This window comes from Amphibalanus amphitrite, unplaced genomic scaffold (assembly GCF_019059575.1).
Source record: "Amphibalanus amphitrite isolate SeventyFive unplaced genomic scaffold, NRLGWU_Aamphi_draft 000014F_arrow, whole genome shotgun sequence".
NCBI lineage: Eukaryota > Metazoa > Arthropoda > Thecostraca > Balanomorpha > Balanidae > Amphibalanus > Amphibalanus amphitrite.
Window position 1 is genome coordinate 1,473,001 of NW_024881510.1, and position 27,453 is coordinate 1,500,453.

The following is a 27,453-nucleotide window of genomic DNA, read 5'->3' on the forward strand; positions in this document are numbered from 1 at the left end:
AGCGGCCTCGGCCGTTTGACTGTTAGCGGAAAGTATCGGAAAAATAATGTTTTTTCTTTGAACGGGACACCACTTCCCTCGCTGAAATACTAGCATAAAAGAAGCTTACATATTATCACCATATATTAGCTTTGTATATCTTTCTCACCCAGCCTCTTTTCAATAAGTCGAACATTTACACGGGGCCAGCTACATAACTACTATAGTTGGTTTGTGGCGATACCGTTGGAAGGAAAAGAACGAATAGGTCTTTTTAGCATGAAAAAAACACTAAGGCAAATACGAAAACAACAGAAAACTGCACCATTTAGTCACTACTATACGATATTGAACTAAAACGCATCAGAATATAGATATTGCATTAATACAGTTGGGTGGCAAATGTTTGCGGACCAAGAAAAGCAACCGTAACCTGATTTGGAACCATTTACGCAGCACACTTCATCCGTACTTCCCTGCTTCAAGCAACACCGTAAGAAACATAAGAACATGGTTTCGTTAATAAATGGGCGAAATGAGACACATTTGATGATGATGTTTACAACAAAGGCTGGACCAATAATGAACACTATAAGCTGAAGTCCATATTTTCACATTTCAGTGACCACTGCCAACAGCTGTGACTTGATCAGATGATAGGCATTAGGCATTCCTAATCGTAGTCGACCCAAGCAGCTCCTACCACCTATCGGGCTGCAATGGATCACTAACGAAGGCAGCCAACTTCAATGGCCCCACTCCTAGACGGTAGCGACTCCGATCATTGACACCTGTGACGAGTACCTATGGCTCCCATGGCCAAATCAAGTCACTGTGATAGTAAAGGTCAATGTGAATGGAGGCCAGCTCCATTGGTAGGCTGGTGACGATAGCCATCTGTCCTAGCTCTTATTGTCAGTGATCAGCAGACAGCACTCCGATGATAGCCACAGCCGCTAGCAGGCACCGTGAATGGTACCGAGCTACAGTAAATCCCCCAGCACCTGCCTGTCTCATGTCTCCGCCGAGCGGGTCTTGATGAGTGTCCAATGGTCAGCCTGCCTCATGTCTCCGCCGAGCGGGTCTTGCAGTGTCCGATGAACTGGCTGACCAGATCCTCGCCGCCGGCACTCCGCATCGTGCCCGTGATCTCCTCGTCCTCAACCATGGGCAGAAAGAGCTGCACGAAACTGGTCGAGTAGGGCGGCGCCATCATGTCCAGCACCTCCGTCACGAAGTAGCGGATCAAAGAGATGTCCGTGTCCGACTTTTGCCAGCAGGTGCGGATGTACTTGACGACGGGCAGCACGCATCCCCGGCTGAGCAGGCACACCATGCGGTCCAGCAGCATCTTGCGCATCTCGAGCTGCATCAGGATCTCCAGTTCCGACTGGTCCGACTCGAACAGCTGGATGTATAGGCCCAGCACCTGCGGAAGCGCAGATAATAGGATTAACTTCAAGTTACATCCCTCTGAGAGGTCATGCTGCTGATTGGAACAAAATGGAATGGACCAAATGCTTCTGATCGGAGCACGACATAGTCTTTTGAACGCCAGCGACATTGTGGGCAGAACGGCGGTTTAGGATCATAGTTGGTCTCAAACCGGGGGACAACTTCTGAAACGCATTTTTTAACCCTATTCCTGGCGGGGGGGGGGGCCTCAGGAGCCCCCCCCCCCCTGAGGTTTTTTGGTTATTTCTCCCAAACGCGTTGAGCTAGGAAGCTCAAATTTTCTGACTTTTCCTAAAAGGCATCTACGCAACATGTCTGAAAATTTTGAGTTGATCTGACCTCAGGTCAGGTCACCAGAGGCGGTTTGGTGACCCTACCTCAGAAAAGTTTGCAATCACGCCAGAGCTAGAGTTTTTGACGGATCAATTTCTTCTCTTCAGGCTTTAGTTAGGGTACCAGTATGTGCAATTTGTATATCTCGGAATTTTGATATCGGTGACCTAAGGTCAGGTCAGTTTCGCGACCTCCCCATTATAAGTCAATGGGGGAAAAATCAACTCCCTGTTTTTACCACTAAAACGGGTCGGAATGGCCCCATATACCATACATGACTTCATATACGATCGACCTTCACTACCTTGAGGTCTGTTTTGCTGTTGGGCAGCTGTGAGGTCATGTGACGTCATCAAAGGTCACCAAAGGGTTTTGGCCAATAACTCCGTACAGGAACAAGATACAGACGCGTGGATGGTCTCATTGTGTTCAGCTCGTCAAGACGCATCGAATGATATACATGATGACCTCGAGGTCACGTGACCTGAGGTCAACCTTTGACCTTGACCTTTCGAGGTCAACATATATATCATTCGATGCGGATTGACGAGAGGATCACGGTGATGCCCTTAGTTTGTTCCTATCTTGACTAATTCGAAAGTTATTCGAGAAAAACTCTCCATATCTAGCGCCGCCATTTTGACTTTTTCGACCCCTGTGACGTCATCTTTGACCTGACCTGAAAATGACCTTAGTAAAAATTGTAGATCTTGACCGTGCGTATCCGATGCCGTTTACCGTTTGTCGCTGCGATGTGTAGTTTTTGAGATCTGAGGGGGGGGCCGAATCGGCCCCCCCCCCCCGCCAGTTTCTTGTCCCGGCGGAGCCCGCCAGGAATAGGGTTAAAGGAAAAGGGCCACCTTTAACATGGGGATTGAAACTGAGATAGCCATCTTGTAGCCCGTGTCCGAAAACCTACCTGTCTACCTCCTTACGGCCGACTTCGGCCTCCATTCGTAGTTATCGGCAATTTTAAAAGAAAATACGCCAGGAATGCGTCCTTATCCCAGGAATGCGTTCTTATCCGACAATACAGCCACCCGCGGCGAGGCTTTGGTTTTTTACCAATCAGCTTCAACCAGCTCAGCTTTAACCAATCAGCTTATCTGACACAATCCGACGAGTCTGTCTTCTGAACGCTGATTGGCTTGAGTGTGACGTCATCGCTATGCCATCATACAGTAGGTGCCGTAGAGAGTATCAACATAGTACCAATATGTTAATTAGTTTTAAATACTTTTTCGCGAATTGTGCACTTCTGGCACCAGTTTTAAAAAGAAAATGAAAAATAATAATGTCAAAGTGAAAAACAACGATATCTTCATATTTCACGAAGGTGGCCCTTTTCCTTTAAAGGTGAATGTGACACAATGAAACGTCGGACGCCCGGTACAAAGTACCGTAGATATGATCGTTAGACCGTAAGCTTGATCGCTTTGTATATCCTACTGGGCTTATATCGACACCTTTTTTTAAACCCCACATCTGCTCTCCCGTGAATTTCCGGGAGGCACGAAAGATCTCCTTTTAAAAGTGTCCAATCGTCCGATCCTGATCAAATATGTGTATTCGTAGGCCTGTTCTGGAATTGCTTTATCTGCCAAGACAGACAAACTTGGGAAAAATCGAGTGATTGTATCTTTTTTTTAAGATCTCTAACCAACTTGTCTGAAATTCACCGGAGAACAAATGTGGGGTTTAAAAAAAGGTGTCGATATGACGGCGGTGGCTGCAGCAGTGACAGCATAGTCTCATCTTTTCATGCAGCAGCAGATGGGCCCTCACCTTTTCGTGCAGCAGCGGGTGGCAGGTGACTACCTCGTCCAGCAGCGGGTGGGCTCTCACCTTTTCGTGCAGCAGCGGGTGGGCTCTCACCTTTTCGTGCAGCAGCGGGTGGCAGGTGACCACCTCGTCCAGCAGCGCCAGGTGGATGGGCGTGTGCTCCGTGCACAGCTTGAAGAACGACGGCTCCGTCACAGTGGCTTCCACCCACTGCACCAGGCCCACCGAGACCACTGGGAACCTGGGGAGCGGGTGGAGGGCGATTAGAGGCTGCCAAATGCAGGAGTTGACAGGATAACACCTCCACCAATAACTGTATACAGTTACAACCGGTCCACTATTAGCTCCGTTCTACCTGTGGCGCAACGGCAACACACGGGAGTGACGACTCCCGAACGACACCCGGGGAACATCATTTCTTAGCATGCAACGAAAGCTATTAGAATACCACGGGACAGCTATTCCATAAGTGCACAGATTCAGGTCCACAAGTTAATATCGTCACGAGGGGAAACGAACCCTAGTAAATCAGCCGACGTTCCCACTATCGCCATAGGTCAGCTGCAGCCGTACTGCCGCCTCACCTGATGCACTGGTAGAGGGCGTTCAGCTCCGACAGAATCTCCAGCGCGCCCTTGCTGTTGGTGCAGATGCCGTGGACGCGCTCCAGCGCCTGTATAGTGGCGCGCAGCTCGTCCTGGTTGAGACTGCTGCGCTGGCCGCGCCGCCACTGCTCACACACGGAGGCCGCGTACGCCAGCAGGTAGGTATACTTGGGCCGGTGGTCGGGGTTCACCTGGCGGGGGAGGGAGCGGCTCAGAGCTGCGCGGAGTCGGGTCACAAAACGGCGCAATGGCACGACAGGGCGAGCTATGGTGTTCAAGACAACTGCAGCTTTATCAATTAACTAGTTCAAATCATTTCATATTTTGCCCCAAAACTTTGTCAGAGATCGGCCTAGCCCTATTTCGGATGCTCCGTTCTCAGTCTACGACACGGTAAGCAAAACTGAAAGAAGCATGCATCGTTACGTTTAAAGGCCTCGATTTCCGGCAACACATATGAGAAGAGCCGTGATACTGCCAGTTAGTTTGTGGTGCCACACTAGACGAGACCTCACCTTGTTTCCGGGCCGGAAGAGGGCGCCGATGAGCAGCTCGAGGAAGGTGGGCGACCTGATGAGCTCCACTGGCGGCGGGTCGGACGTGTTGTACAGCTTGTACAGCGCCGTGATGTCGGCAGGGTTCAGCGCGTTCCGAGCCAGCATCGAGGCCAGGGCGCTGGCGGCGCGCGGGTAGGCCGCCGCGCCGTTCAGCGCCAAAATAATGGGCGTCACATTCTGTCCCTGCGACACGGCGCAGCGCGTCACCTCCTGCGACAGCCGCTTGGCGTTGGCGCCGGCGCGGCCCTCCTGCGAGAGCACGTGCAGCAGCGCCTGTGTGTAGATGTACGTGTGCTGGCCGTGACAGACCATGGCGGCAAACTCGGACATATGCCGGCGAGTCTCGTCATCGGAGCGGGACAAAATGTTGGTGATGGACGTCTTCACGATCCGTGAGAACACCTCAATTTGCTGCGACGCCGTTGACAAGGAAGTAATCTCCCCCTGAAACCCGGCGTCTGAGATCAGTTTGATGGTGAAGTTCAGCATCATACAGTCGGGGTACTCTTCTGCCAGACGGTATATCAGGGAGCGCCACGTCGGATGCTTGATAATCTCTGACAGCCAGGCGGGCGTCACACCCTCCTCGTTGAAGATGGTGTCCGCCTTGGCAGGGTCAAAGGTTCGCAGGATCATGTCCTTGAGATGATTCTCCACGAGACTCTGCACATCGAGGATGTCGACGCCGGAGAGGATCAGCCACTCGGCGATCAGATTGGCCAGTCCCGAGATGGCCTTGTAGTTGCTGGAGATGGTCTCGATGACTGTCTCCGGGTCGCCACCGGCCTGCAGGCAACAGGGGGAACCATCACTGTGTTATCCGTGAGCTATAGGTAGCAGCGAGAGGTGCACCAGCGGGAAACGCCTGCCTCGTGTCCGTTTGTCAATCAATCAATCCATTCAAACATTCAAGCTAGTTTTAAGCAGTACAGCCTGGCATCATCAACCTCATCTGATGTCCATGTTTATCAGTGGATTATTTATATCTAAGATGGGCAATAGCCAATGGCTAAAAAATAACATTCATCTCTAAATATTTACATCTTACAAGTTATCTTTATTCACATGAAGTATGTCTACTCCCTGTAACAATAAACCAGTTGCTCCAAGCTCCCACTCACTGAGAAGTATCGTTGCAGTGTGTTGGTGATTCCTGGCTCCATAATGTAGTCTGGAGAGGCAAACAGCTGCATGCATTCCCTGATCACTTGTTCAGGATCCTCCTGAGTTGCTGCCTCTTCGCCATCCGACTCCGCACCCTCTGGCCCATCATCTGCCCACTCTCTCTCCTCAAAATCTTCATCCATCTTGTCCTTTTTCACAGATGGTTCAATGTATCAGCCTGCAAATGGAAGGAGGGTATCAACATCCTGCTGGCTGTCCTGCTGGGCGAGTTCCATGACAATCCAGGAAGATATCTACCTGCCTTACTGCAAGATAAGCATGTGTAAAAAAATGCAAGATAAGCTGCCTTTTTTACATATGCTTATCTTTCTAATAGCAATAGGCACGGTGACTATAGCAATAGGCAGCATGCAAGATGATAACTATTCAATCCCTATCCTTTCACCAATCTGTCAAAATTGTATGTTCATTTCAAAATTGTAATTGTATGTGAAATCAAATTGTATGTCAAAATTGTATCCAATTGTTTCATACAATTTTGACAGATTGGTGAAAGGATAGGTATTGAACAGCTGAAAAGCACAGGTACCAATTTGCACCAGATGAGACGCCTATGAGTTATTACGGAGCGAGCGAAGCGAGCGGAGTCTTTCGTAGATTAACAGAAATTTCTGAGTATGAGCCGGCCGGCCGTGCGGACCGGCCGTGCGGACGCTTTTGCGAGACTTATATCTCAGCAACCACTTGACCGATTTACATGCGGTAATTTATGTAGGGTAGCTTCATTCTTTCTACCAAGTATTGGACTATTCCCGATGCATGTGGGTGACCCCTTATGCACGTGCCACCTGCAAAACGAAGGGGTGTCAGTTTTGTAATAGTTGCAATATCTCAGTAACTACTTGGCTGATGGCGCTGAAAGTTGGCATGTAGGTAGGCACCCACTAGGCAATGCATATCCATGTGCCAGAGTTGGGGTGCTGCTGCACGTGCGCACATGCAGGGGTCGATTCCAGATCTCGAGAACGGCTGGACCGATTGCGCTCAAATTTGGTATGAAGTTAGGGACCGGTTAGTAGGGTGCCGTGCAAAAGTCAGTTGGAACCCATTTTGCACGTGCGCACGTGCAGGGTGCTGCTTCCAGATCTTGAGAACGGCTGGGCAGAGGCCTCTTGCACCAAACTACCTAGCTAGGTAAAATCGAAAAACCGGTTTCAGAATAAGCTAATCTAACGGTGGTAAATTTGTTTGCAATAGCCCAATACATAATCCTATTTGTGCTTGCTAAATTGTGCACGCAAATTGTTACATTTGAGACTTGGACTGGGTATACGATGCAAAATAATCCAAGCATTGGTGCAAGAGGATTTTGGTGCAAGAGGCCTCTGATTGCCCTCAAATTTGGCACATCGCTAGAGGTTAGTAGGATGCCGTGCACAAGTCAGTTTGAGGTATCCCCTCGGAATTTCGCACGTGCAAGGCCCATCCTCTCGCTCGCTCTGTTCATCCCTCAAAAGGCGTTATACTGGTTAGCAACACAAAGCAAATCTCAAGCTCTGAAGCATTGCAACCAAATCATAACTAGGGGACAATTGCGTCCTTTTGCAGAGCCTTACTAACAATTGGATAAAATCAGCTGGCTGGCTAGCTGGCGACGTACAATAGCTATGTTATTTATTGATATAAACATGGTACGAGATGGACATGAATGCGTAAAATGGCACTCATAGAAAAACTAAAAATAGAGATTAGTTATTTGTATCTGACATTGATATCAGTAGGTGGAACTATGGTCATGAGTACCCAAATATAGGAACGTTCCCATTTTTGGGAACGGAGTTCCCAAATATGGGAACGGGCGTTCCCATGTATGAGAACGGAAGGTAATTTTTCGGCCGTTCGCCGACTAAAACTCATTAGTGCATCACATCTCAAAAAGTGCACGCTAATTTAAGTATCTACTAAGTCTCTATAAAATTATCTTTAATCTGACCGTGGAACAAGGAAATTGACCGTCGAATGAAATTTTTAATGATTTTTTGAAATGACGGAATCATGGATTACTTACCATGACGGAATCATGGTTAGTTATCCATGACGGAATGGTGAAAACATGGGTTATACTACATTTAACTTGCAATTTTATGGAAAATGCAGCGTTTTTTACATTTTGAGGTCAAGTATAATAATTTTCGCCTGGTTATGAAGTTTCATACTAGCGACACCGGATGCAGACATATGCAAGCGAACACGCGGACAGTCCCGGGGTAATATTGTTGACATTTGGTGTCGGGGCGCACGACCGCATGGAACGTCAGTGATTTTACCGAACTACTGTTGTAAACTCAGGTTGAGTGGCTTAAAATTATTCAGCTGTATTTTATCATCCCGGAAAGACATATTTTATTTGGATGCTAGCTGTTTAGAGTTGTTTTATAAGGAGCGTCATGAGCGTGGTTTTTGTCTTCCGTGTTTCTAAGCGTGATCGTTTTGGGGGAATTCCTCTTATATAGGTCGCTCTGTGTGGCTTATTTATAATTTTTATGCTGATTTCGATCATCCCTCGTGCCCATCCTACCAGGCCTTCTGCCACTTACACTCATCAAGAAAGGAAAAAACTAGATTTTCATTGGGACTAGGTGTTTTGAGGGTGTAACATATTCAGCGCATAAGCGTAACTTTATATCTCTTTGTGGGTGCTCAAGCACCCCCAATCCTGAGCTCAGCACCCCCTGCCTTCTTAAAGCACCCCCAGCCTCCTCAAAACATTCCCAGCTGACTCAAGGCCCTCAATAATCAGAATGTCCATCTCCTAGTACTGTAATGAGCCCAGTGAATCATGCAAATAGGTACTATGCTTACTCAATTCAGTGACTAAGAGAATATACATTGAATAAATCACCACAAATTAAGATACATGATATTTGTGTTAACATTACATCTGATATTATCAGGGGCCCGTGAACGATTTTCAAGTTGGGGGGGGGGGGGGTGAGCCTAAAATACCTGACATGATGCATATAAAACAGTGGCATAGCTAGGGGTGTAAGGGGACACGTTTCCCCTCCCCCCATCGGGTTCAAAGGGACGCTTGGGTCCGAGAGGCCCTGCGGCGCCATTTGACCGCTGAGGGTTAACGATGGCCATATTTCTACTCAGAAGGGCCCCGTGGGGCTCTTTAGAGCACCTCATGGGCCCTAAATAGCCACACTAAGGTCTCCATAAGGGCCCCACGCCGACTTCTGAGGGCCTCTTGCGGCTTTTAAGGACACCTCGGTGGTCTCCAAAGGCCCGTTAAGCCTGAAACAGACTCTTTCCGCAGTCAGGAAATCGCATGCGAGAGCCTATTCAAATACATGGAAGCACGCTCGCATCAACCGCACGCACCTCCCGCGAGCGATTGATGCGAGAGGAATTACAATGTTTTTGAATAGGCTCTCGCATGCGATTTCCTGAGCGCGGAAAGAGTCTGCTTCAGCCTTTACTGGCCTCTGAGAGGTCTTACCGGCCAATGAGGGAAAGTTCTAGGTTCATTTCCCACCTGTGATGGTCCCACACTTATTTTTCTGAGGGCCCCATAACGGCAACTATGGGGCCCTCGTCGGTGCCTATGAGGGCCCACACCGGTGTCTCTGAGGGTTTCACACCCCCAACTCTGAGTGCCTACACCAGTGCCTATTAAAACCCTATATCGGCGGCTCTGAGGACCCACCCAACACCTGCGCATCTAAAGGCCACCCACTGATGACTTGAGGGCCCCACAACGGTGACCCTGAGGGCCCCACCGGCGTCTGACAGTACCATGCCGGTCTCTTAGGACCCCGCAGGACTTCTTCTGCCGGCCTAGTAATAAGGACCCCTTGCCGGTCACTGAGACCCCCTGCCGGCTTGTAGAGAGTTCGCGTCAGCAGCTCTAAAGGCCCCACACCCGTCTGTAACGGCTCTACACCAGCGTCTATGAGGGCCCGGAGCAACGCCTGTAAGGACCCTCATCGGCGCCTCTGAGAGAATCACACTAGCACCTCTGATCGCCCACACCGGCACCTGCATGGCGGCCCCACACCGGTGCCTCCCTTACCGGCGGCTCTGAGGGCCCTACGCCGATGATTCTGAGGGTGCCACCGATTACTGAAGGCACCACACAAGCCCTTAGTGTAGCTGAGCTTTAATCCCATACCGGCCCTCCGAGGGCGCCACGTCAGTGCACTCATTGCCCCACACCCCTCCCTCACACCCGGAGCGGGTAAACTGTGTTATACCTATAGCAATGATTTTACCACCGTTGTACGTTATGTATTTCTCAAAGTTGACTCAAAGTGGTCCAGTACAAAATCTGGCCTGCCACACTTATGGCCAAGGTCAGGCCCAAACACGTTTTGGGCAATCAGTCTCAGTCCATGACTCCATTCTTCGGCAACTACGGTGCAAGGCCGATACTGTAGAAACTTGCAATTTGTACCCTTGACCTGACCTTGACCTTGACCTCAAACTTTAAATTAAGTGCATGTATTTAGTTATTCGTGATGAGATCTTTCGATTGGCGTTTGAATTTTCCAAATCGGACCAATAGTTCGGGAGATAACAGGGGGGTAAAATTTATCCCCCCCAGCCCCGCGCGTTCGGCTGGAGAGTGGAGAGTGAGACCCCAGCCCCGCGCGGGTTAATGCATTGGGTGAGCCAAAATTGTTTTACAGTGGCGCTATTAAAACAAGCTCTCGAACCGATTTAACATCATTTCTTGCATGATGCCTGATGGCTACAGTAAAAAGAACAGCTAAAAAGAACTACAAAAACTATGGAATGCCTTTCTGAAAGCTACTGAGCACCCCCAATGATTTTTGGAAAACTACACCCATGATTCAGCGTTCCCATTTTTGGATACTTCCTTGTGCTCGTCAACTATCGGTGATAAACAGACAGGTGCTTGACATGTCTCCACCCTCGGCGCAGACGGTGGATATAGGTATGGAAGACTGTTGAACATCGCTGAGCGTTGTGAATTACGTAATCCTGCAGAGGGGGGCGTGCCCGCTGCGAGATCGACGGGAATAAAAGCGCAGAAGACCGGGCGAAACATGCGACGGTCTTGCCGGAAAGGTCATCTGATGATTGTTGCGTTAACAATAATTTGCGGCGTTGGACGTGATGCTTGTTGATTAAAAGAGCCCCTGAAAGGCGTCGGTGAAATCGTTCCCAATTTTGGGTACGCCGTTCCCATAATAAGGAACGCTTGCAGCGCCAGTGTACGAGAGCGTTCCCAAATTTGGGCTCGCTGCCCGGATGATGGACTGCTTTAGAAATAGGGGAACGATTTGAAACTACGATGGGCCTTACAATATCAAACTCTTTCCCAACAATATTGAGACAAATATCAGGCAGTTCACGATCATTTTATATTTTTTTGACGTCATTTAACGGTTCTTTTTCTTGTTTTAAATAATGCTTACATGGCGTTCCCATATTTGGGTTTATCGTTCCCAAACATGGAAACGAAAATGCGTTCCCGAAAATGGGTACGCTTGACCATAGTTCCGCCTACTGATATATAACAAGCTCTGCTAGTGCCACCATAAGGTGCCAGCTGGCAAATTATCCAGAAAATAGTATGAACCTTTTTGCAACCTTTAAAGAGAGAAATTCTTGACACAAAAATATGAAAAGAAATAATAATTAGCTTACCACACATTGACCAATCATATTCCATAATTCAAAAGCAACTTATAAACTGTCATGGTTCCACCTGTGAGCTCATGCACAGGTACCTAGGTAAAACACAGTTTTGCTGTGGAATGCAGCATTGGTACCTATACAATGATGTTAGATGTTAGCTTAATCATAATCTAGCATCTTTGAAATGAAGCAGTGCAGATTAAAATCAAACTTACAAGTTACACACCTATACTGTGAATTAAAAAATCAAAGTAAATCACCACGGGCTTCCACCCTACACGTGGAAGGGACGACGGTGAAAACAGGGCGCCTGGGGCTATTTGATCAAGGTTCGTGAAATTTACACGTGACGTTTGGCATATAGAAGGCCCTTGGAGCGGGAGAAGTTCCAAATGTCACGTGACTAATATGCCCTCCGGCGCCCTGTTTTCACCGGCGTTCCACTACACGGGTGGGTTCACAAATGCCGCACGCCCGCATGTTTAGGGCCTTGCCCGCATGCATGTTTTTTAATCCCAATCGAAAATAACAAAAAAGCATGTAGTTAGGATTTTAAATGACCTTTTCCTCGATAATTAATTGGAAATTCAATAAAAAGTAAATATTATATTGTTTGGCAAATTTTCGAACAACAGTTCATTCTCAAGCCACATGAAACAATTGTTTCATGTGGCTCGAGAGAACAGTTGTTTCATGAAACAATTGTTTCATGTGGCTCGAGAATGAACTGTTGTTCGCAAATTTGCCAAACAATATAATATTTACTTTTTATTGAATTTCCAATTAATTATCGAGGAAAAGGTCATTTAAAATCCTAACTACGTATATCAAGATGTTCCTCGCTAGAGCACTGCATACTATTTCGTCATGACAAAAAAGCTCTGAAGAATGCGGCATACGGCACCGATGCCCCGTTTACCGGTTTACCTAGGGAATGTTGCAAGCTTATACCTAGCTCCACCCGTCCCAGCTCCACCTGTTATGTTGCAAAAGATGCCAATGGTGTTGTACGATTTACAAAATTATCCCATCTTAATATAAAAAGATCACTGCATCGAAGTTATCGCAAAATAAATGAGCTAGAGCCTCGTCAAAAATGCTATGCAAACGCAACTAATCAAAACCCAAAAGGATGATAATTTGTTCAACCACTTTCATTGCGGCATACGTACTACACAGACTCACTTAGTAGTTGATAAAATTTATACCAAAAACCACTCAGCCTGTACACATTTCCTGTGTAGCTCTTTCCCACCAGAATTTTGCTTCATTCGTTCCACACTCAATTTTAGATAAGACTAAATTCACCAATCACCGACACCATCAGGGGTAGTACCGTCCGATATCACGTGTCTTGGTCTGGCAAACTGGCTGAGGAGTGAGGGTGCGTGCCTTCAGACCGTTGTTTTGGTCCAAAAGTGACTTAGCACATTTGGCGAAGCAGGGCAAGGTGAACATCGCTTCCATTGCAATATAGTAACCCTCCGGAGCATAGACATTGATGGTGGCACGTTTTTGCAAATCCAGCAACGGTCACCGTAGACCGTAGACCGTAGACTGGGTACCCAGCACCGTATTCGTGTACCGGGCATAGGCGGCGGAACGGGGAGGGCACCGGGGCACCGTGCCCCCCTTTGATTTTGACATTTTAACATTAGCCCTATGCCCTATGGGCGTTGCATGGAAAGAATGGGACCAAAAGTCGGCAGTGCCCCCCCCCCCTTAACTGAAGATGTTCCGCCGCTACTGGTACCGGGAGAGCTTTGGTCTGACTGGCCCCGTGGCTTTGACCCGGCGCCGTGGTCAGTCACATATGACCGCAAGCACTTCTCACGACCGAGACAGCCTCAGACGATGATGTCACGCCAATCCCGCATACGCGAGGAGCGCTGCGGAAAGGCTCGGAGGAAGTGACGCTGCGGCGTTATCACAAATCGTCATTCGATTGGCACGCAATTATTATATATGCCTAAAAAACGGACTCAATTCTATAATTAATCATGCTTTCATAGTGCACGAAACAATTCATTGCGATCAAATTTCATCCATACAAAACGGGTGCATTAAACGGCACCTACATGCGTATAAAACGGTTCATCGCGACGGTAGAAAGCGTGGCTGCCTTTCAACCAGTTACCCGGAGTTCTTCGGCATTGAGTTGCCCTGCACCTCCGGCGGCAGTTTGTTGCCGGTGAATGGCTCTCGCGGCCGGATCGTTCGGCCGCTCTGTGTACTCCTGTTTGGCCGTCGCTAGCGACGCGTCGGCGGCGGCGGTAGCGATCGATCGGTGCACGGCGCACCTGGTCAGTGTCCAGCGGCGGTGGGGACCGGTAGCGACCGGCGGCGGCGGCGGCGACCGGGAAAACAGCTCAGCTCAGCCGGGCCCAGGTCAGTCAATCAGAACACGACATTAATTCTTGTAGTGCTCTTTGTATGTAAGGCATGTAGGTGATTGGTAAATTCCTTTTTAATGACCTCCTTACAAATTATTTATGTTTTTGATGTATTTAGCTTGATACAAATTTTCGGCCACGGGCCTTGATCACATATCAGTTTAAACACAGACACGAAAGACACACAGACACCAATGCAGTTACAGTTTTGCCAGTTTTTCAGTTTCTGTACAACTTCGCGTGATAAAAAAGCACAATATACCTACAGTTCTAAGGAATATGTTAGATGGGCCCAACAAAAACGATCATAGACAACCTAATAGGTCAAAAATTAACTTTAAATTCGTTTTCGTATTCGATTCATTCATCTACTTTTCAACGTTCACTCATGTACATGCACATAAAACCCGATAACTACATAATGTACCACGATGATACATTTCGATTCAGTTGCGGCTTTAGCTTTCGGATTTGTAGCGACTCACTTATCTTTCGGTGTGGATGGTCGCCGGTTTTTTGAATGATTTCCACTGTTAGAGGAATTTCACCCCTTTGAAGTTCTAATTCTCTGTGAGCCGATCTAAAGTGATCACCAATGGGTGTGTCTCGGGTCTTGTTCTTGGCGCTTACGACATGCTCATTAAAACGTAGCCTAATAGGCCGTTTTGTCTCGCCCACATATGTTACTTCTTCTCCACCTTTCTGGCAGACGCTACATGTGATTCTATACACTACACCTGCGGTTAGGCACTTCCCTTTCAATCCCGACTCACAAGTATTGCAAACTCGCGACCCTGCTGGGCACTTGGGATGGGAGAGGGCAGAACGTGTGAGGCGGCTTTTCAATGTGTTCTTGCTTTGCCAGGCTACTCGCAAGTTTAAATCAGTTTTTCTCACGATGGCATTGACTTTGGCACAGACGGTCTCGTCGATATATGGTAGAGTCAGGTACCCGTCTAGCTGCTGTACTTGCCGTCTAGCTGCTGTACTTGCTGCATCTGACGACAGCCATCAGACTGTCGTCAGATGCAGCGGCACGTGCTCGCTCCTGCCAGAAGATACAGCAGCTATTCGAAGAAAACGGCTACAGAAAACAGTTGGTGCGGAGGCTGCAACGAGAGGCTACCCGAGCAGAGACACATCCGACGACAAATGGAGAGCACCGGCACCACAAAAAGCAGCAAGTACAGCAGCTAGACGGGTACCTGACTCTACCATATATCGACGAGACCGTCTGTGCCAAAGTCAATGCCATCGTGAGAAAAACTGATTTAAACTTGCGAGTAGCCTGGCAAAGCAAGAACACATTGAAAAGCCGCCTCACACGTTCTGCCCTCTCCCATCCCAAGTGCCCAGCAGGGTCGCGAGTTTGCAATACTTGTGAGTCGGGATTGAAAGGGAAGTGCCTAACCGCAAGTGTAGTGTATAGAATCACATGTAGCGTCTGCCAGAAAGGTGGAGAAGAAGTAACATATGTGGGCGAGACAAAACGGCCTATTAGGCTACGTTTTAATGAGCATGTCGTAAGCGCCAAGAACAAGACCCGAGACACACCCATTGGTGATCACTTTAGATCGGCTCACAGAGAATTAGAACTTCAAAGGGGTGAAATTCCTCTAACAGTGGAAATCATTCAAAAAACCGGCGACCATCCACACCGAAAGATAAGTGAGTCGCTACAAATCCGAAAGCTAAAGCCGCAACTGAATCGAAATGTATCATCGTGGTACATTATGTAGTTATCGGGTTTTATGTGCATGTACATGAGTGAACGTTGAAAAGTAGATGAATGAATCGAATACGAAAACGAATTTAAAGTTAATTTTTGACCTATTAGGTTGTCTATGATCGTTTTTGTTGGGCCCATCTAACATATTCCTTAGAACTGTAGGTATATTGTGCTTTTTTATCACGCGAAGTTGTACAGAAACTGAAAAACTGGCAAAACTGTAACTGCATTGGTGTCTGTGTGTCTTTCGTGTCTGTGTTTAAACTGATATGTGATCAAGGCCCGTGGCCGAAAATTTGTATCAAGCTAAATACATCAAAAACATAAATAATTTGTAAGGAGGTCATTAAAAAGGAATTTACCAATCAAGAACACGACATTAAATTACCTTCAAACTGACATTGAAATACGCCCTGCCTTACATAGACAGTCGACAGATGCACAGATATTCCTCCATTTTATGTCGATTAGTTAGTAGCGAGTCTTCGCTAGAGCTGCCAGCGGCCATGAAATATCTCTTCACATATATTATCATGACTCGTGAGTGAGGAGGGACCTCATGTCAGGTCAATCAAGTTCTACATAGTGCAGGACATAGTCAAAAGTGCAAGGTCGATAAAGGTCATTCAAAATAATGACATGCTTTAGACGTCAATATTGCGTAGAACTGAGCTAAGCCTACATAGGCAATCGGCGTCTTGCTCGACTTTCTAGGAAATTTAGCGCCAACATCATGAACTATTTGGATAAATCGAACTGTAGGAACTGTTTTCTTGGCCGACGGACGGCGCCGCCATCAGCATGAGTCATTCACCACGCAATGAAAAAGGAGGTGCATGCCTAAGTTATGTTGTCTTCAGACGAAAATCTATTTCAGTATTGTATGACTGAATGCCTTTATAACTTCAAGATTCCCATCAATTGTTAGGTACTTGCCCAGGTACCTATTGTAAGCGCGCTCAGGCTTATATAGGTACCTACTCGTAACATATAAGCGTACCAACTATCAACAAATTTACGAGCCGAATGCCTAACCGGCGATTTTTTAGACACCCCGATACTTGTATTATTATTATGCTGCCTTTTTGCGGTGGTATGTATAACCTTTATTCATCGGTTTAATAAACCTATCTATGTAGTATGTATGCAAAATGAAAAGTGAGAATAACATGTTCAATAGGGTATGAACTATTAGCGGTGAAGTGCTTGAATCGTTAGCACTTTTGTCCGTTAAAATGCATAGTGTGCTTCTTTTCGTACCGGTCTCTGTTTATTTTCTTCAACCGTCAACAGGTTTACGTACAACTGAATCTGCATGCCGTTCTAATTTGTTTCCCCGTATTTCTGACTGTCGTCGTTATCGCTCAGGCGGCCCGCCGCTCCAACTATGGGAGAGAACATGAACCGGTACATGACGCTGGGCCAGCTGGGGGACGGCACCTTCGGCTCGGTGGTGCTCGGACAGCGCATCGACACTGGCGAAAAGGTGGCCATCAAACGGTACGTGGACGTACCGTTTACGGGGCACGGATTACGTGGACCCGTGCCCTGTGCCCGGGCCATGGCACACGCATTAGAGGTGATGACAGGTGGTGATCTTGTTGTCCTTTTATCCCGAGAGGTATGTTCAACAACCATATAGGCCATATGTACATAACAACGAGCCAACGAGATATCTAAGCTAATGGAAAAACGTGAGTGACGTCTAAACGTTACCGTTTACGGGAGATATAATTGGTCATATGACTCTTGACGATAATGCTGTCAGGTAGGTATATTTACTTTGCGATTGCTTTTGCATGTCATTTTCTACGTTACAGGATGAAGCGGAAATACACTTCATGGGAGGAAGCGATGAACCTGAGGGAGGTCAAGGTACGAAACTCGGTGTCAGCACTCAGTTTTACCGATGTTTTCATTGCTGGTTTTCGCATAAAAGTAACAGTCGAATAAGAGCAACGTGAAACATGCCACGTTGTCGGCTTTACACGTTCCATGAACTGATTTAGGAGGGCTTATATATATCCAAAGGATTCTGCCTAAAGGTGACTGATGTTTAAGTATTTGAGCCACGAGGCACAAACGGCTAAAGGCGTTTCACCCAACCCGTAAGGTCGGTGTCTGAGTTGATTATGGGTGCCCATAATTGGCTGTGATAGGTATAACTCAAAAAGCTGCGAACGATTTTTATTGATGCCTGTAAATTACTGTCCTAATCGTTTTGTTTTCTCTTGCAGTCCCTGAAGAAGTTAAGTCATGCGAATGTCGTCAAATTGAAGGAGGTCATACGAGAAAATGATACCCTCTACTTCGTCTTCGAGTACATGAAAGAAAACCTCTACCAGATGATGAAGGAGAGGCAAGTCGGATAATACACACCATATCATAGATACCTACGTAGTTAACTCATTCAGTCAGCTGTATTTCAATCGTTCTAATAGTATGCGGTACAGTATGCCTTCAGGCGCAAACGGTAGTGACATCTAGCGGCAGCGGTGCAACATAGGTTGGAGACGTGCGGTGCAGTATACCTTCAGGCGTAGACTGTAGTGACATCTAGCGGCAGCGGTACAAAATGAGTTTGGAGATGTGCGGTACAGTATGCCTTCAGGCGCAAACTGTGGTGACATCTAGCGGCAGCGGTCGGCATAGCTATTGATATGTGCGGTACAGTATACCATCAGGCGCAAACCGTAATGACATCTAGCGGTAGCAGTACAACATAGGATCGGAGACGTGCGGTACAGCATAACTTCAGGCGCAACTATTAGTGACATCTAGCGGCAGCGGTAGGACAAAGGCATGAGACGCGCGGCACAGTATACCTTCAGGCGCAAACTGCAGTGACATCTCGTGGCAGCTATGTAACTTCATACACGGTTCAGCGTAATGGTAAGGACTAAGGTAAGCGTCCTCTCACACATGACAAGCTGTCACGGCGGAGAGGGAGGTGTTGTCGGGTCCGCGCTCCCGAGTAACATCCGGCCGAAAGAACCGTATGCATATCACGCAACACGGAGACGAAATTCCGATGAACAACATATATGTAGGTACTGTAATTACTGGGCATAAATTTATATTATTTGAACAACGGCAACGATAGGGCTGTTGATACGAGCTTACCGTTCGTATTATTATTATTATTATTGTTTATTCAGCATCGTCATGCGACAAAAAGATACATACCCCCCCCCCCCACCCACCCACACACACAGTTAATCAGCACTCAGGAGGTTAGTAGTCTTAACAGGCGCCGCGAGGCCTGACAGTTGCTTGCCAAAACCATCTTCAAACTGTCTATAAGACCGCTTTCTTGGAGTGGTGCCCGGACTATGTCGTGATCGACGTGCCCAGCAGCGATGTGCATGATAGCGCCGAAATTCCCACCACACAGATTGTACACGTGGCCAATAAACGACCCATCCAACTGCTCGGGGTACGTAGCAAGTCTGGCCAGTCCAGTGACGTAGGCTTGGCGAAGACGGTGGTCAGCGCGGAAAGCATTACGGAATGCGCGGAGGGCATCACCTCGCAGCACCTCACCGATGCGAGGCACCCCAGCAGCAATCAAAAGAGCCGTATGGTGCGCAGAACGCGGCAGACCCAGCGCTGCCTTGATCAGCGAAGCCTGTCGCGAGTCTAGACGCTCAATGTCGGCGGAACTGAGGGGAGCCGTCTCACAGCCGAAGATCAGTGCCGGCAGCACTACTGTCTTCCAGAGGAAGATTTTGTCAGCAGCAGTCAGGCGGTTGGTGAAATTGCCCAGGGGTGTGAGGCCATAGAATGATGCACAAGCACGCCTGATGCGCTGAGCCACGTGGCTGTCTGTGCTGAGGTTGTCATCAAGCACCGTACCGAGGTGCTCGGTCGTCTGCCGGATCTGCAGCTGCTGTCCTGACAGTGTCCACCTCGGTGTGCTCGTGAATAGTTCCTGTCCAAATATAATACAATGGCTCTTGGTTTTTCCGTATCTCTTTAAGAGCACTCAAATGAGTCAGTTTGCGCGCGGAAGTTTCGAAAGACTCGTCTTCTTTAAGCATGCGGTGATTGCTCTGTTTTCGTGGCCGTTACTTCATTGTGGACTTCGCCCTGCCACAGGGACAAGATGCTCTCGGAGCCGGTGATTCGCAATATCATGTATCAAGTCCTGCAAGGCCTGGCGTTCATGCACAAGCACGGCTTTTTCCATCGAGACATGAAGGTAAGAAATGAAGAAGACAGCAAGCAAATGCACAGCGTAGGCTCATATGCGTTTCATAACGAAACAAATATGGCACGCGTTGGGCTGGCCGTTCCATGAATTCACGGTTTCGTTAAGCGTCCAGCATGACACTCGCTCAATAAATTGCATAGTAAACACAAGGAAACAAATAGTCAAATCTTTGCTGTAACATACCCTTTTAAAATTAGGTTCATTTTTAATGTAATTACTCGATGAGTGCAGAACAGGAAGTGATTCAGAAGAGTATTTTCATTTCGGGACAATAACAATAGGTAGAATAGGTCGGGGCAATAGGTGAGCGAACCGACCCGGTCCATCCGTTGATAGCAACTTTTGGCATTGTTTTCTTCCCCATAATCAATGCGTTACCGAATTAATTGCTTTGTTTCAGCCTGAGAATCTACTCTGCATGGGACCTGATCTGATCAAGATTGCTGACTTCGGTCTGGCCCGTGAGATCCGGTCCAGGCCTCCGTACACGGACTACGTTTCTACCAGATGGTAAGATGCTGACAGCCACATTACCTCGTTCGGGACTATAGTTTTTCTTCGTTTTCCTTCCACATTGTTGGCGTGCAATATCAGTGATAATCCCTTGTGCTTGCCCAATGTTTGAGGCGAGGTAACAAAACTTTTCTTTCGGTACTCCGGCGTCAGTGTCATGCATATCGCTATTTTGTCGGACAACGTTAACAATAGTGAAGGAGAATGTCGTAATTACAAAATCAATTAGAGTTTTCGATGGCCACAGCACAATCTCTTTTAAGCAAAGCTTTGATTTGAGCTGTAAGATGTTTTTATTTCTGGGAAGGAAGTCTGTTATAAATCTGCATTACGGAAATCCAGAGTTAGCGATGTAGGAATGGCACAGTGAACCTCGGAACTGGCTATAATTACTTAAGTGTACTGGATAGTGGATACCTCTATATCACCGGTGTTCCATTGACATCCAGGTACCGCGCACCGGAAGTGCTACTGCGTTCGACCAGCTACAGCAGCCCCATCGACATCTGGGCAGTCGGCTGCATCATGGCCGAGGTCTACACCTACAGACCGCTGTTTCCCGGCAGCTCAGAGATCGACGAGATCTTCAAAATCTGCTCCGTGCTAGGAACTCCCGATAAGGTAAATTCAGATACCCCAGCTTTTCTCTACGAATGTCCATCCGAACCTTTAGTCTGTCCGCTCATGGATCTGTTACTTCGTTCACACCCACGGGACAAATTAAATCGGGTAACGATAAATCCCACTAACTTGATGCCAAAAGTTAGTATTTTTGGCATTTTTAGTGCATGTATTGAAAAGAAGAATATAACAAATACAGTTCGATCAGAAACTCGCAGGTTTGACTCTCCCCGATCCCGGCGGACTCTGGCGCCGTGACTGACCTTGCCGCTGATCGTTACAGCGTGACTGGCCGGAGGGACACCAGCTGGCCTCGGCCATCAGCTTCACGTTCCCCCAGTTCAGCCCGACCCCGCTGGAGACGCTCATACCCAACGCCAGTCCGGAGGCCATCCACCTGATTCGTGACATGCTGCTCTGGAACCCCAGCAAACGGCCCACGGCCCAGAACGCCATCAGGTTAGTGAGACCGAGCGACAGCGCCGACCGGCCGACACTGCACCGACATCGGGCTGGGCAGCTGCGGCAAAATATGTAGCCTATGACGTCACATCGTCACCGAATAATTCGGCTCGGCAGAGTGCTATACGGCTCCCCAAACTCCAGTCTAGTGACCGGCGACCCGACCACAAACTCAGTATCCGGCTCGAACTTCATTCATATGATGGTTCTAATTATTTCTGGCTGGCGGAACTCATGATATTGTTTTCTCAGGGGTGTTCGCAGCGGCTTCCTACCGCCTCAATGGCAATGGACCATACCAATACTATCTTGTCCGTACTGATTTTACGGCTTTTGTATTGTCACACGCCGGTGACGGTCTATTGGGTCACGTTTTGATGGTCACGCTCCGTTTCGTCAGGTACTCGTACTTTCAAGTCGGACAGAAGCTAGGCGGTGGCAACGCCGGCGGTGCGATGGGTTCTCAGGCCGCCTCCAACGCCTACATCGGACAGACCGGCAACGTACGGCGCTCAAACAAGTGGGACGACGACGACTTCAAGGATGTCATGGGGTATATATTGCTGGATCTTATTGTCTGCCTGCCAGCGTGTCTGTCTATTTGTATGAGAAGCGTCTTTTAAGTAAATTAATATCAAACAGATACAAAAAGTTTGAGACAAAAGGATGACTTACGGCGTATTATTGTATGTTGCACAAATAGTCCCGATCTTTTGACGATTGAATCAAACACTTGTGCTCTTGCCCAGTCATTTATCAGCCGTCCCTAGTCAGGTCAACACATGTGTCCTGTCCTATATTTTCAGCAACATGCAGTCGAGCACGGTGGGCGGCCGGGGCGGCGGCGGCGGAGGCGACGGCAGGTCCCAGTCGCGACACATGACCGCCAAACAAGTGTACCTCAACAAGTCGCGCTACGTGGCCGGACACAACACCAAAAACGCGCAATATGGTAACTAATAGCAGTCTATATGGTATCTAGCACTAGCAGATATGCATATCCCAGACAATCAGTCTAACTTCTGCTTTCGACCAGGTACCGGTACAAAAGTGAACGGTACACATCGAGGGCACAATGTTCTTGAGATACACAATTTGAGGGTCAATAAATTTGTCAGGACGTTCTTGCCAAAAAGTTAAAGTTTGAAATGCAGAATCCAATGCTGCCGTCAAGCTTCAAAGCGAATATGACCTTTAAATCGGTTATTTACTCGGACTTTTTCGGTTAAATTATGAATAGGTAGCTAGCTTTCGAGTCAGACAATGCTGTTGTATGTGGCGGACAGGCAGCGGCGTGGCGCACGAGCCGGCGCCGCCGCACCACGGCGGCGGCGGCGGTGGCGGCGGGGTGCGGTCGGTGGTCAGCAGGGGAGCCTCGTCCAACACCACCGGCGGACTGCACGGGCGCACCGACTGGGCCGCCAAGTCAGTACGACTGAGAACGGGGCGCACTCACACTCTTTCAACGTTCCAACGCACCTACACAACACACCGTTCCAATGGCATCTAAAGCACAAACTGGTCTAATTCCACCTACAACCGGAATGCCCGATTCCAGTTCCGGCTCAAACCGCTCCAAATCCACCACCTACCCAAATTTTACCTCTGAAACACAACCGGATTTTTATACCCCTAACCAAACTTGGTTCCATCGACGCATCATCGATAATTGCTCTAATAATCAGAGGCCCCAGGCTGTCCTAACAGACTCCTTACAGCAATCCTCTTAGCCATTGGCACTAAATTTAAGCAAAGTTTCCAGATCCAACAATCTAGTAAAGAAGAAAGACGAGTGCCCGCCCCCGTGCATTGTAAGCTGACCCGTTCCTATGTGTTTCTTTGGTATGAACGCCGTGAAGGGCCGAAAGGTTTTCCCGAAAGCCCTTAGTGTTCCAGAATGATCCTCTTGATTGTCGGAAATGAAATGTGCATCATCGACCCTTCCCCTATTTTTCAGATATCTCAAATGAGAGCGCACCTCTTCTGCAAGCTGAGTGCGAAGACTGTGATGCAGCTACCCTCGTTCGCCTGGTGAAAGAGCAAGTCCTGCTAGCCGTCCGACATTGAAAGCCTACGGAGTTCAGGATGACGCTTCGAGAGAGAGAGAGAGAGAGAGAGAGAGAGAGAGAGAGAGAGAGAGAGAGAGAGAGAGAGAGAGAGAGACCCGCGCTCCTTCGGTCATACGGTGCTAAGCCGTTGGTGCGGGCCAACTAACGCCAATCCAGAAACTGGGATTGTTGTTCGTTTGACATTGTGTAACGATTACGCGAATAATTACAGAGGCGTTTGACATTTTTAGACGTCTTATAATGGCGTGCCTTGGGGCCCGCCGGCTGCCAAGGTTATTTGAACATATCAATTATTCACTAGTCCGTCCTTTTCCTATTAATTATATCGACCACTGATACAGCGTAAACCAACAACGCAACCTCTGTTAAACGGGTTTTAAGGCGTTCTTCGCGATGACCTAAATTGTTGTATCGTTGTGGAAATGTGAAGTTACTCATTTCAACTGTAATCGCATTAGTTCTAAAGCACGGATATCAATCACAAATTTGAAGCGGTGCGAAGTCGCACTCTAGCAGCCGGTTTCATAAAGCTTATTAGTATTTCTATCAATGTGTATTTTACGTCCTAAGAAGCTACGCCCTCTCGAAGTGGATGGTTTTATCAAGATCAGAGGGCATAATATGCGCCAGTTGTGTGTTTCTGTTTGTTTAGCACTGTGTTTTACTACACCCACTGCTTAAGTCATCATTGAGTCATCATTTGGTTACATAGACAATTGCTTTATGAAACCATTCGAGCGTAAAGCGCAGCAGAATGGGTGGGAAACCGTGTTAGCCGCGTTTTGCGCCCTTTCATGAAATCGGCCACTGATGAAACGCGGCAACGCATAACTGTAATGTGAGAGGGTCGTAGACGTTACCAATGTATCGTCATATATGTGAGTCGCGTGGATATACCAATTAGGTGTAGGTATATGCTGTTTTGTGCCTTATGGATAACGATACAGCGCCGTCTATGTGATTGGTTTGGACGTTATAACCGGGTGTTGAATGCCCTTATGCATATGCATATAACGATATATCATACCATATATCTGGTTAAAAGTCGCTACAGATATGCGGGTTGGGCATGCACACATGTAGCGCTAAGCATTGTCTTCAATGTTTTGCCCGCACAAAATAAAACGATGCAAACCAATAAAAAGACTTCTGAATAGCATGCAGTACAGCTCCGTGCGTTGTGCAACAGCTCCGGATAAGAGACAAAAAGCACACAAATCATGGGGTTCCTTGGGCATCACTGAAGAGGCGCACGTTTTCTTCTCATCTAAGGGAACAACATTTAAAATCTACCTCGAGAACAGCGGTAAAAAGACAAAGAAGGAAAACAAAACGTATGTATTATAAAGCTTTAAAAATACTTCAGGCATTTGGCCTCAGTCAGCTGTTTGAGGACACGCCATTTTCGTCATCCCACACGAAGGAAGACTATGCAACTTTCCATTAATTAACATCACAATAAAACATTTTATTGTCTCATACATGTCAAAATGAAATAGAAGTTTGACTCCCTCGGAAGTGTAACAAATTATGTCTTTGCAGCCATTCATCGTTTTCGTTTCAGTCACCAAATCATATAAGCAATGCAGCAGTGAATACCAATTTCAAACAAAAAGCACTGAGGCTTTAATAGCGCTTGACACCCAGCCACGACATCGTCAGTGCTCGCTCGAAGGCTTTTATATAGGGAGACATTTCTCGAAAAAGCCTATAAATAATCAGGCCGTGTCGCACTTCTCGCCATATCTAATTCCCAGGGGCACCGAACATCGGCACAAAGGACCAAAAACTACTCCGATCGAGTCGATCAGATACAATCATACGCCAACACCCCTACTCCAAATAGCACGGTTACACATTTCACCAGCACCGTAAATAACATAATACGTTCAGCTATTCTGACACTCGTGATGAAAGACCACTCACGAGTTGAAGGGGCCACCGGCGTGCCTCGGACAATACCCATACATGTCCGTTAGATCGCCTCTTTGGGTCCGTTTGCGACGGTCGTGTGACGGGTTGATCTTGTCGGTCTTTGTAGTGTGACTCAGCCAAACTGCACAACTCAGGATCTGTTGACGGTCTCCCCGATCCACCGTTTGGCCGGGAAGCAGGCCGGGTTGGTGCACATGGGGCACGTCATGAGCAGCTGCGGCCGCACGCCGCCGCCCTCGGCCAGGTGCGTGCGCACGAGGTCGGCCAGCGCACCGATAAACTCTGGATGGTCGTTCGGTGCCGGCACGCGGTAGATGGACGCGCCCGTCTTCTCACCCAGGTCCTTGGCATATTCAATGTCCAGCTCGTGCAGAGTTTCGATGTGTTCGTTGACGAAGGAAATTGGCACGAGCATCAGATGTTTGTGGCCGCGTTTGGCCATGGCCTCGATGGCGGCATCTGTGGCCGGCTCCATCCAGGGCAGCGGGCCGACCTTGGACTGCCAGACCAGTCGGTAGGGGTGCGAGTGGCCGAGCTCTGCCATCACGGCCTGCACGGTGGCGCCCACCTCTGCCGGGTACGGGTCGCCGCGCGCCACCGCCCGCAGCGGCAGCGAGTGCGCCGAGAACAGCAGCACCACCTGGCGGCGCACATCCTCCGGCAGCTGCTCCAGCTGCGCGCGGATGTTGGCGGCGAACGTGCGCACCAGGCCCGGGTGGGTGGACCAGCGGTCGATCACCGACAGACGCACGTCCGGCGGCAGCGGGTGCTGCTGGCAGTACTGGTGCAGCGCGTTGATGCTGCTGCCCGCGGTGGCGCAGCTGTACTGCGGGTACTGACTGAAGAGCACCACCCGCTTGGCACCGCTGGCCACCACCTCAGGCACGGTCTCCTCCGTCAGCGGCGACACGTAACGAAAGGCGACATAGTGCTTGTGCGGCGCGGTTTCCGGCGAAATCTGATCCAGCTGTTCACACATCTTTTCACCCTGAATATTGGTCCATTTCAAAATGGGCGAGCCGCCACCAATCTCGGCATACTTTTCTTGGATGGCAGGAGTGCGACGGCGCGCAATCCAGGGCCCCAGGCGACTTTGCACTGGGAGGTTGATGATGTCCGTATCGGAGAAAAGACGAAGCAGAAAGTCGTGGACATCATCGAGCCGAGCCGGCCCACCCATATTTAGCATCACAATGGCCGTCTGCGGGGCGGGCGCAGTGGCATTGGATGCTCCACGAAGCTGACACAATGTTGATGTTGGTAGACGGCAGAGCAAGCGTGCTCTCGACAGAATGGGTGCCATCACTACAGTGATGACAAAGGCAGGCAATCGGAACAAGCTGAAACAAAAGCTATGCTGAACTTTCTATCTATCATAACAATCAAGACATAAGCTAGATGACAATGGGAAGTATAACAGGGCTACCGATCGCAATGCAAATGTGAAGGTTTGATACCTTGACAATGGCTTTGTAGCCTCTGACCCACTAGGAACGCTTATGATTCATAATTCATAGGAAGTTCACTGTAACTTAATCACCAGTGATAGGCATTAGCCTATCACCAGTGATACAGAAGGCCTCACCCTCCTGTCTTTGTATTTACGATCATGGGTGATCCACACATGGCGTGGTGAACTGATTACTGCCCAAAACTGTTGGCTTGTTTATCATCCCAAAAGGTGCCTTCCTCATTCTGGTTAAGCACTGAGATAAACAATGAATCAGAATAGTAATTACTACCAAATGGTGATGGAGCATTACCTATTGAAATTCTGTCCAGTTCCAATGATGAGTGTTTCTAATGACCTTGCGAAGGCCACGAGCTAAATGTGTAGGTACAACAGACATCACGGTGATTGTGCGCAACTCTGCCGCATGACAGCCATAAATGTAGTTATCAGCAGGTTTTTAGTTTCCGAGTGAAATTGCAAACAAGGGTTGCACCGTAGTAAAGTAATCTTGGTTGCACCGGCTACCGAAACTCTGTAGCCCCAAGCACGGCCCAAGAAT

The 27,453-nt window shown here is 48.2% G+C and overlaps 3 protein-coding genes across 10 annotated transcripts; 1 reads left to right on the forward strand and 2 right to left on the reverse strand.

Moving 5' to 3' along the window:
* Positions 1–105: 105 nt before the first annotated feature.
* Positions 106–13,733, reverse strand: LOC122384636 (negative elongation factor D-like). 6 transcript variants are annotated; one of them, XM_043372276.1, is made up of 6 exons: positions 13,644–13,733; positions 5,833–6,053; positions 4,670–5,497; positions 4,134–4,345; positions 3,643–3,790; positions 106–1,408 (listed from the first exon to the last, which is right to left on the reverse strand). In XM_043372276.1, exons 2-6 carry the CDS (start codon positions 6,016–6,018, stop codon positions 1,043–1,045), a joined length of 1,740 nt encoding a protein of 579 aa, XP_043228211.1. In that variant the 5' UTR covers positions 6,019–6,053; positions 13,644–13,733; the 3' UTR covers positions 106–1,042. The 6 variants fall into 6 exon arrangements, with proteins under 6 accessions (XP_043228211.1, XP_043228172.1, XP_043228186.1 ...); XM_043372237.1 differs by lacking the exon at positions 13,644–13,733 and adding an exon at positions 11,722–11,826; XM_043372251.1 differs by lacking the exon at positions 13,644–13,733 and adding an exon at positions 11,641–11,811.
* LOC122384663 (serine/threonine-protein kinase ICK-like) lies at positions 13,600–25,286 on the forward strand. 2 transcript variants are annotated; one of them, XM_043372290.1, is made up of 12 exons: positions 13,600–13,894; positions 16,997–17,128; positions 17,449–17,503; positions 17,866–17,987; positions 19,727–19,829; positions 20,242–20,351; positions 20,804–20,975; positions 21,259–21,434; positions 21,838–21,990; positions 22,244–22,389; positions 22,724–22,862; positions 23,395–25,286. In XM_043372290.1, exons 2-12 carry the CDS (start codon positions 17,016–17,018, stop codon positions 23,405–23,407), a joined length of 1,302 nt encoding a protein of 433 aa, XP_043228225.1. In that variant the 5' UTR covers positions 13,600–13,894; positions 16,997–17,015; the 3' UTR covers positions 23,408–25,286. The 2 variants fall into 2 exon arrangements, with proteins under 2 accessions (XP_043228225.1, XP_043228234.1); XM_043372299.1 differs by lacking the exon at positions 13,600–13,894 and adding an exon at positions 16,517–16,556.
* Positions 24,830–27,315, reverse strand: LOC122384671 (ferrochelatase, mitochondrial-like). Of its 2 annotated transcripts, none has more exons than XM_043372320.1 (2): positions 27,250–27,315; positions 24,830–26,781 (listed from the first exon to the last, which is right to left on the reverse strand). In XM_043372320.1, the coding sequence occupies exon 2, from the start codon at positions 26,742–26,744 to the stop codon at positions 25,572–25,574; it is 1,173 nt and encodes a 390-aa protein (XP_043228255.1). In that variant the 5' UTR covers positions 26,745–26,781; positions 27,250–27,315; the 3' UTR covers positions 24,830–25,571. The 2 variants fall into 2 exon arrangements, with proteins under 2 accessions (XP_043228255.1, XP_043228247.1); XM_043372312.1 differs by having other exon boundaries at positions 27,205–27,315.
* Positions 27,316–27,453: the final 138 nt, after the last annotated feature.

Excerpts from the sequence above, each read along its gene's own strand:
- LOC122384671 (XM_043372320.1), bottom strand. The coding sequence starts at position 26,744 with ATGGCACCCATTCTGTCGAGAGCACGCTTGCTCTGCCGTCTACCAACA.
- LOC122384636 (XM_043372276.1), bottom strand. The coding sequence starts at position 6,018 with ATGGATGAAGATTTTGAGGAGAGAGAGTGGGCAGATGATGGGCCAGAG. Across the intron at positions 5,498-5,832 it reads CACTGCAACGATACTTCTCA|GCCGGTGGCGACCCGGAGAC; the intron begins GTGAGTGGGAGC and ends TGTTGCCTGCAG. Across the intron at positions 1,409-3,642 it reads ACCCGCTGCTGCACGAAAAG|GTGCTGGGCCTATACATCCA; the intron begins GTGAGAGCCCAC and ends GCGCTTCCGCAG.
- LOC122384663 (XM_043372290.1), top strand. The coding sequence starts at position 17,016 with ATGGGAGAGAACATGAACCGGTACATGACGCTGGGCCAGCTGGGGGAC. Across the intron at positions 17,129-17,448 it reads GAAAAGGTGGCCATCAAACG|GATGAAGCGGAAATACACTT; the intron begins GTACGTGGACGT and ends TCTACGTTACAG. Across the intron at positions 20,352-20,803 it reads GACTACGTTTCTACCAGATG|GTACCGCGCACCGGAAGTGC; the intron begins GTAAGATGCTGA and ends ATTGACATCCAG.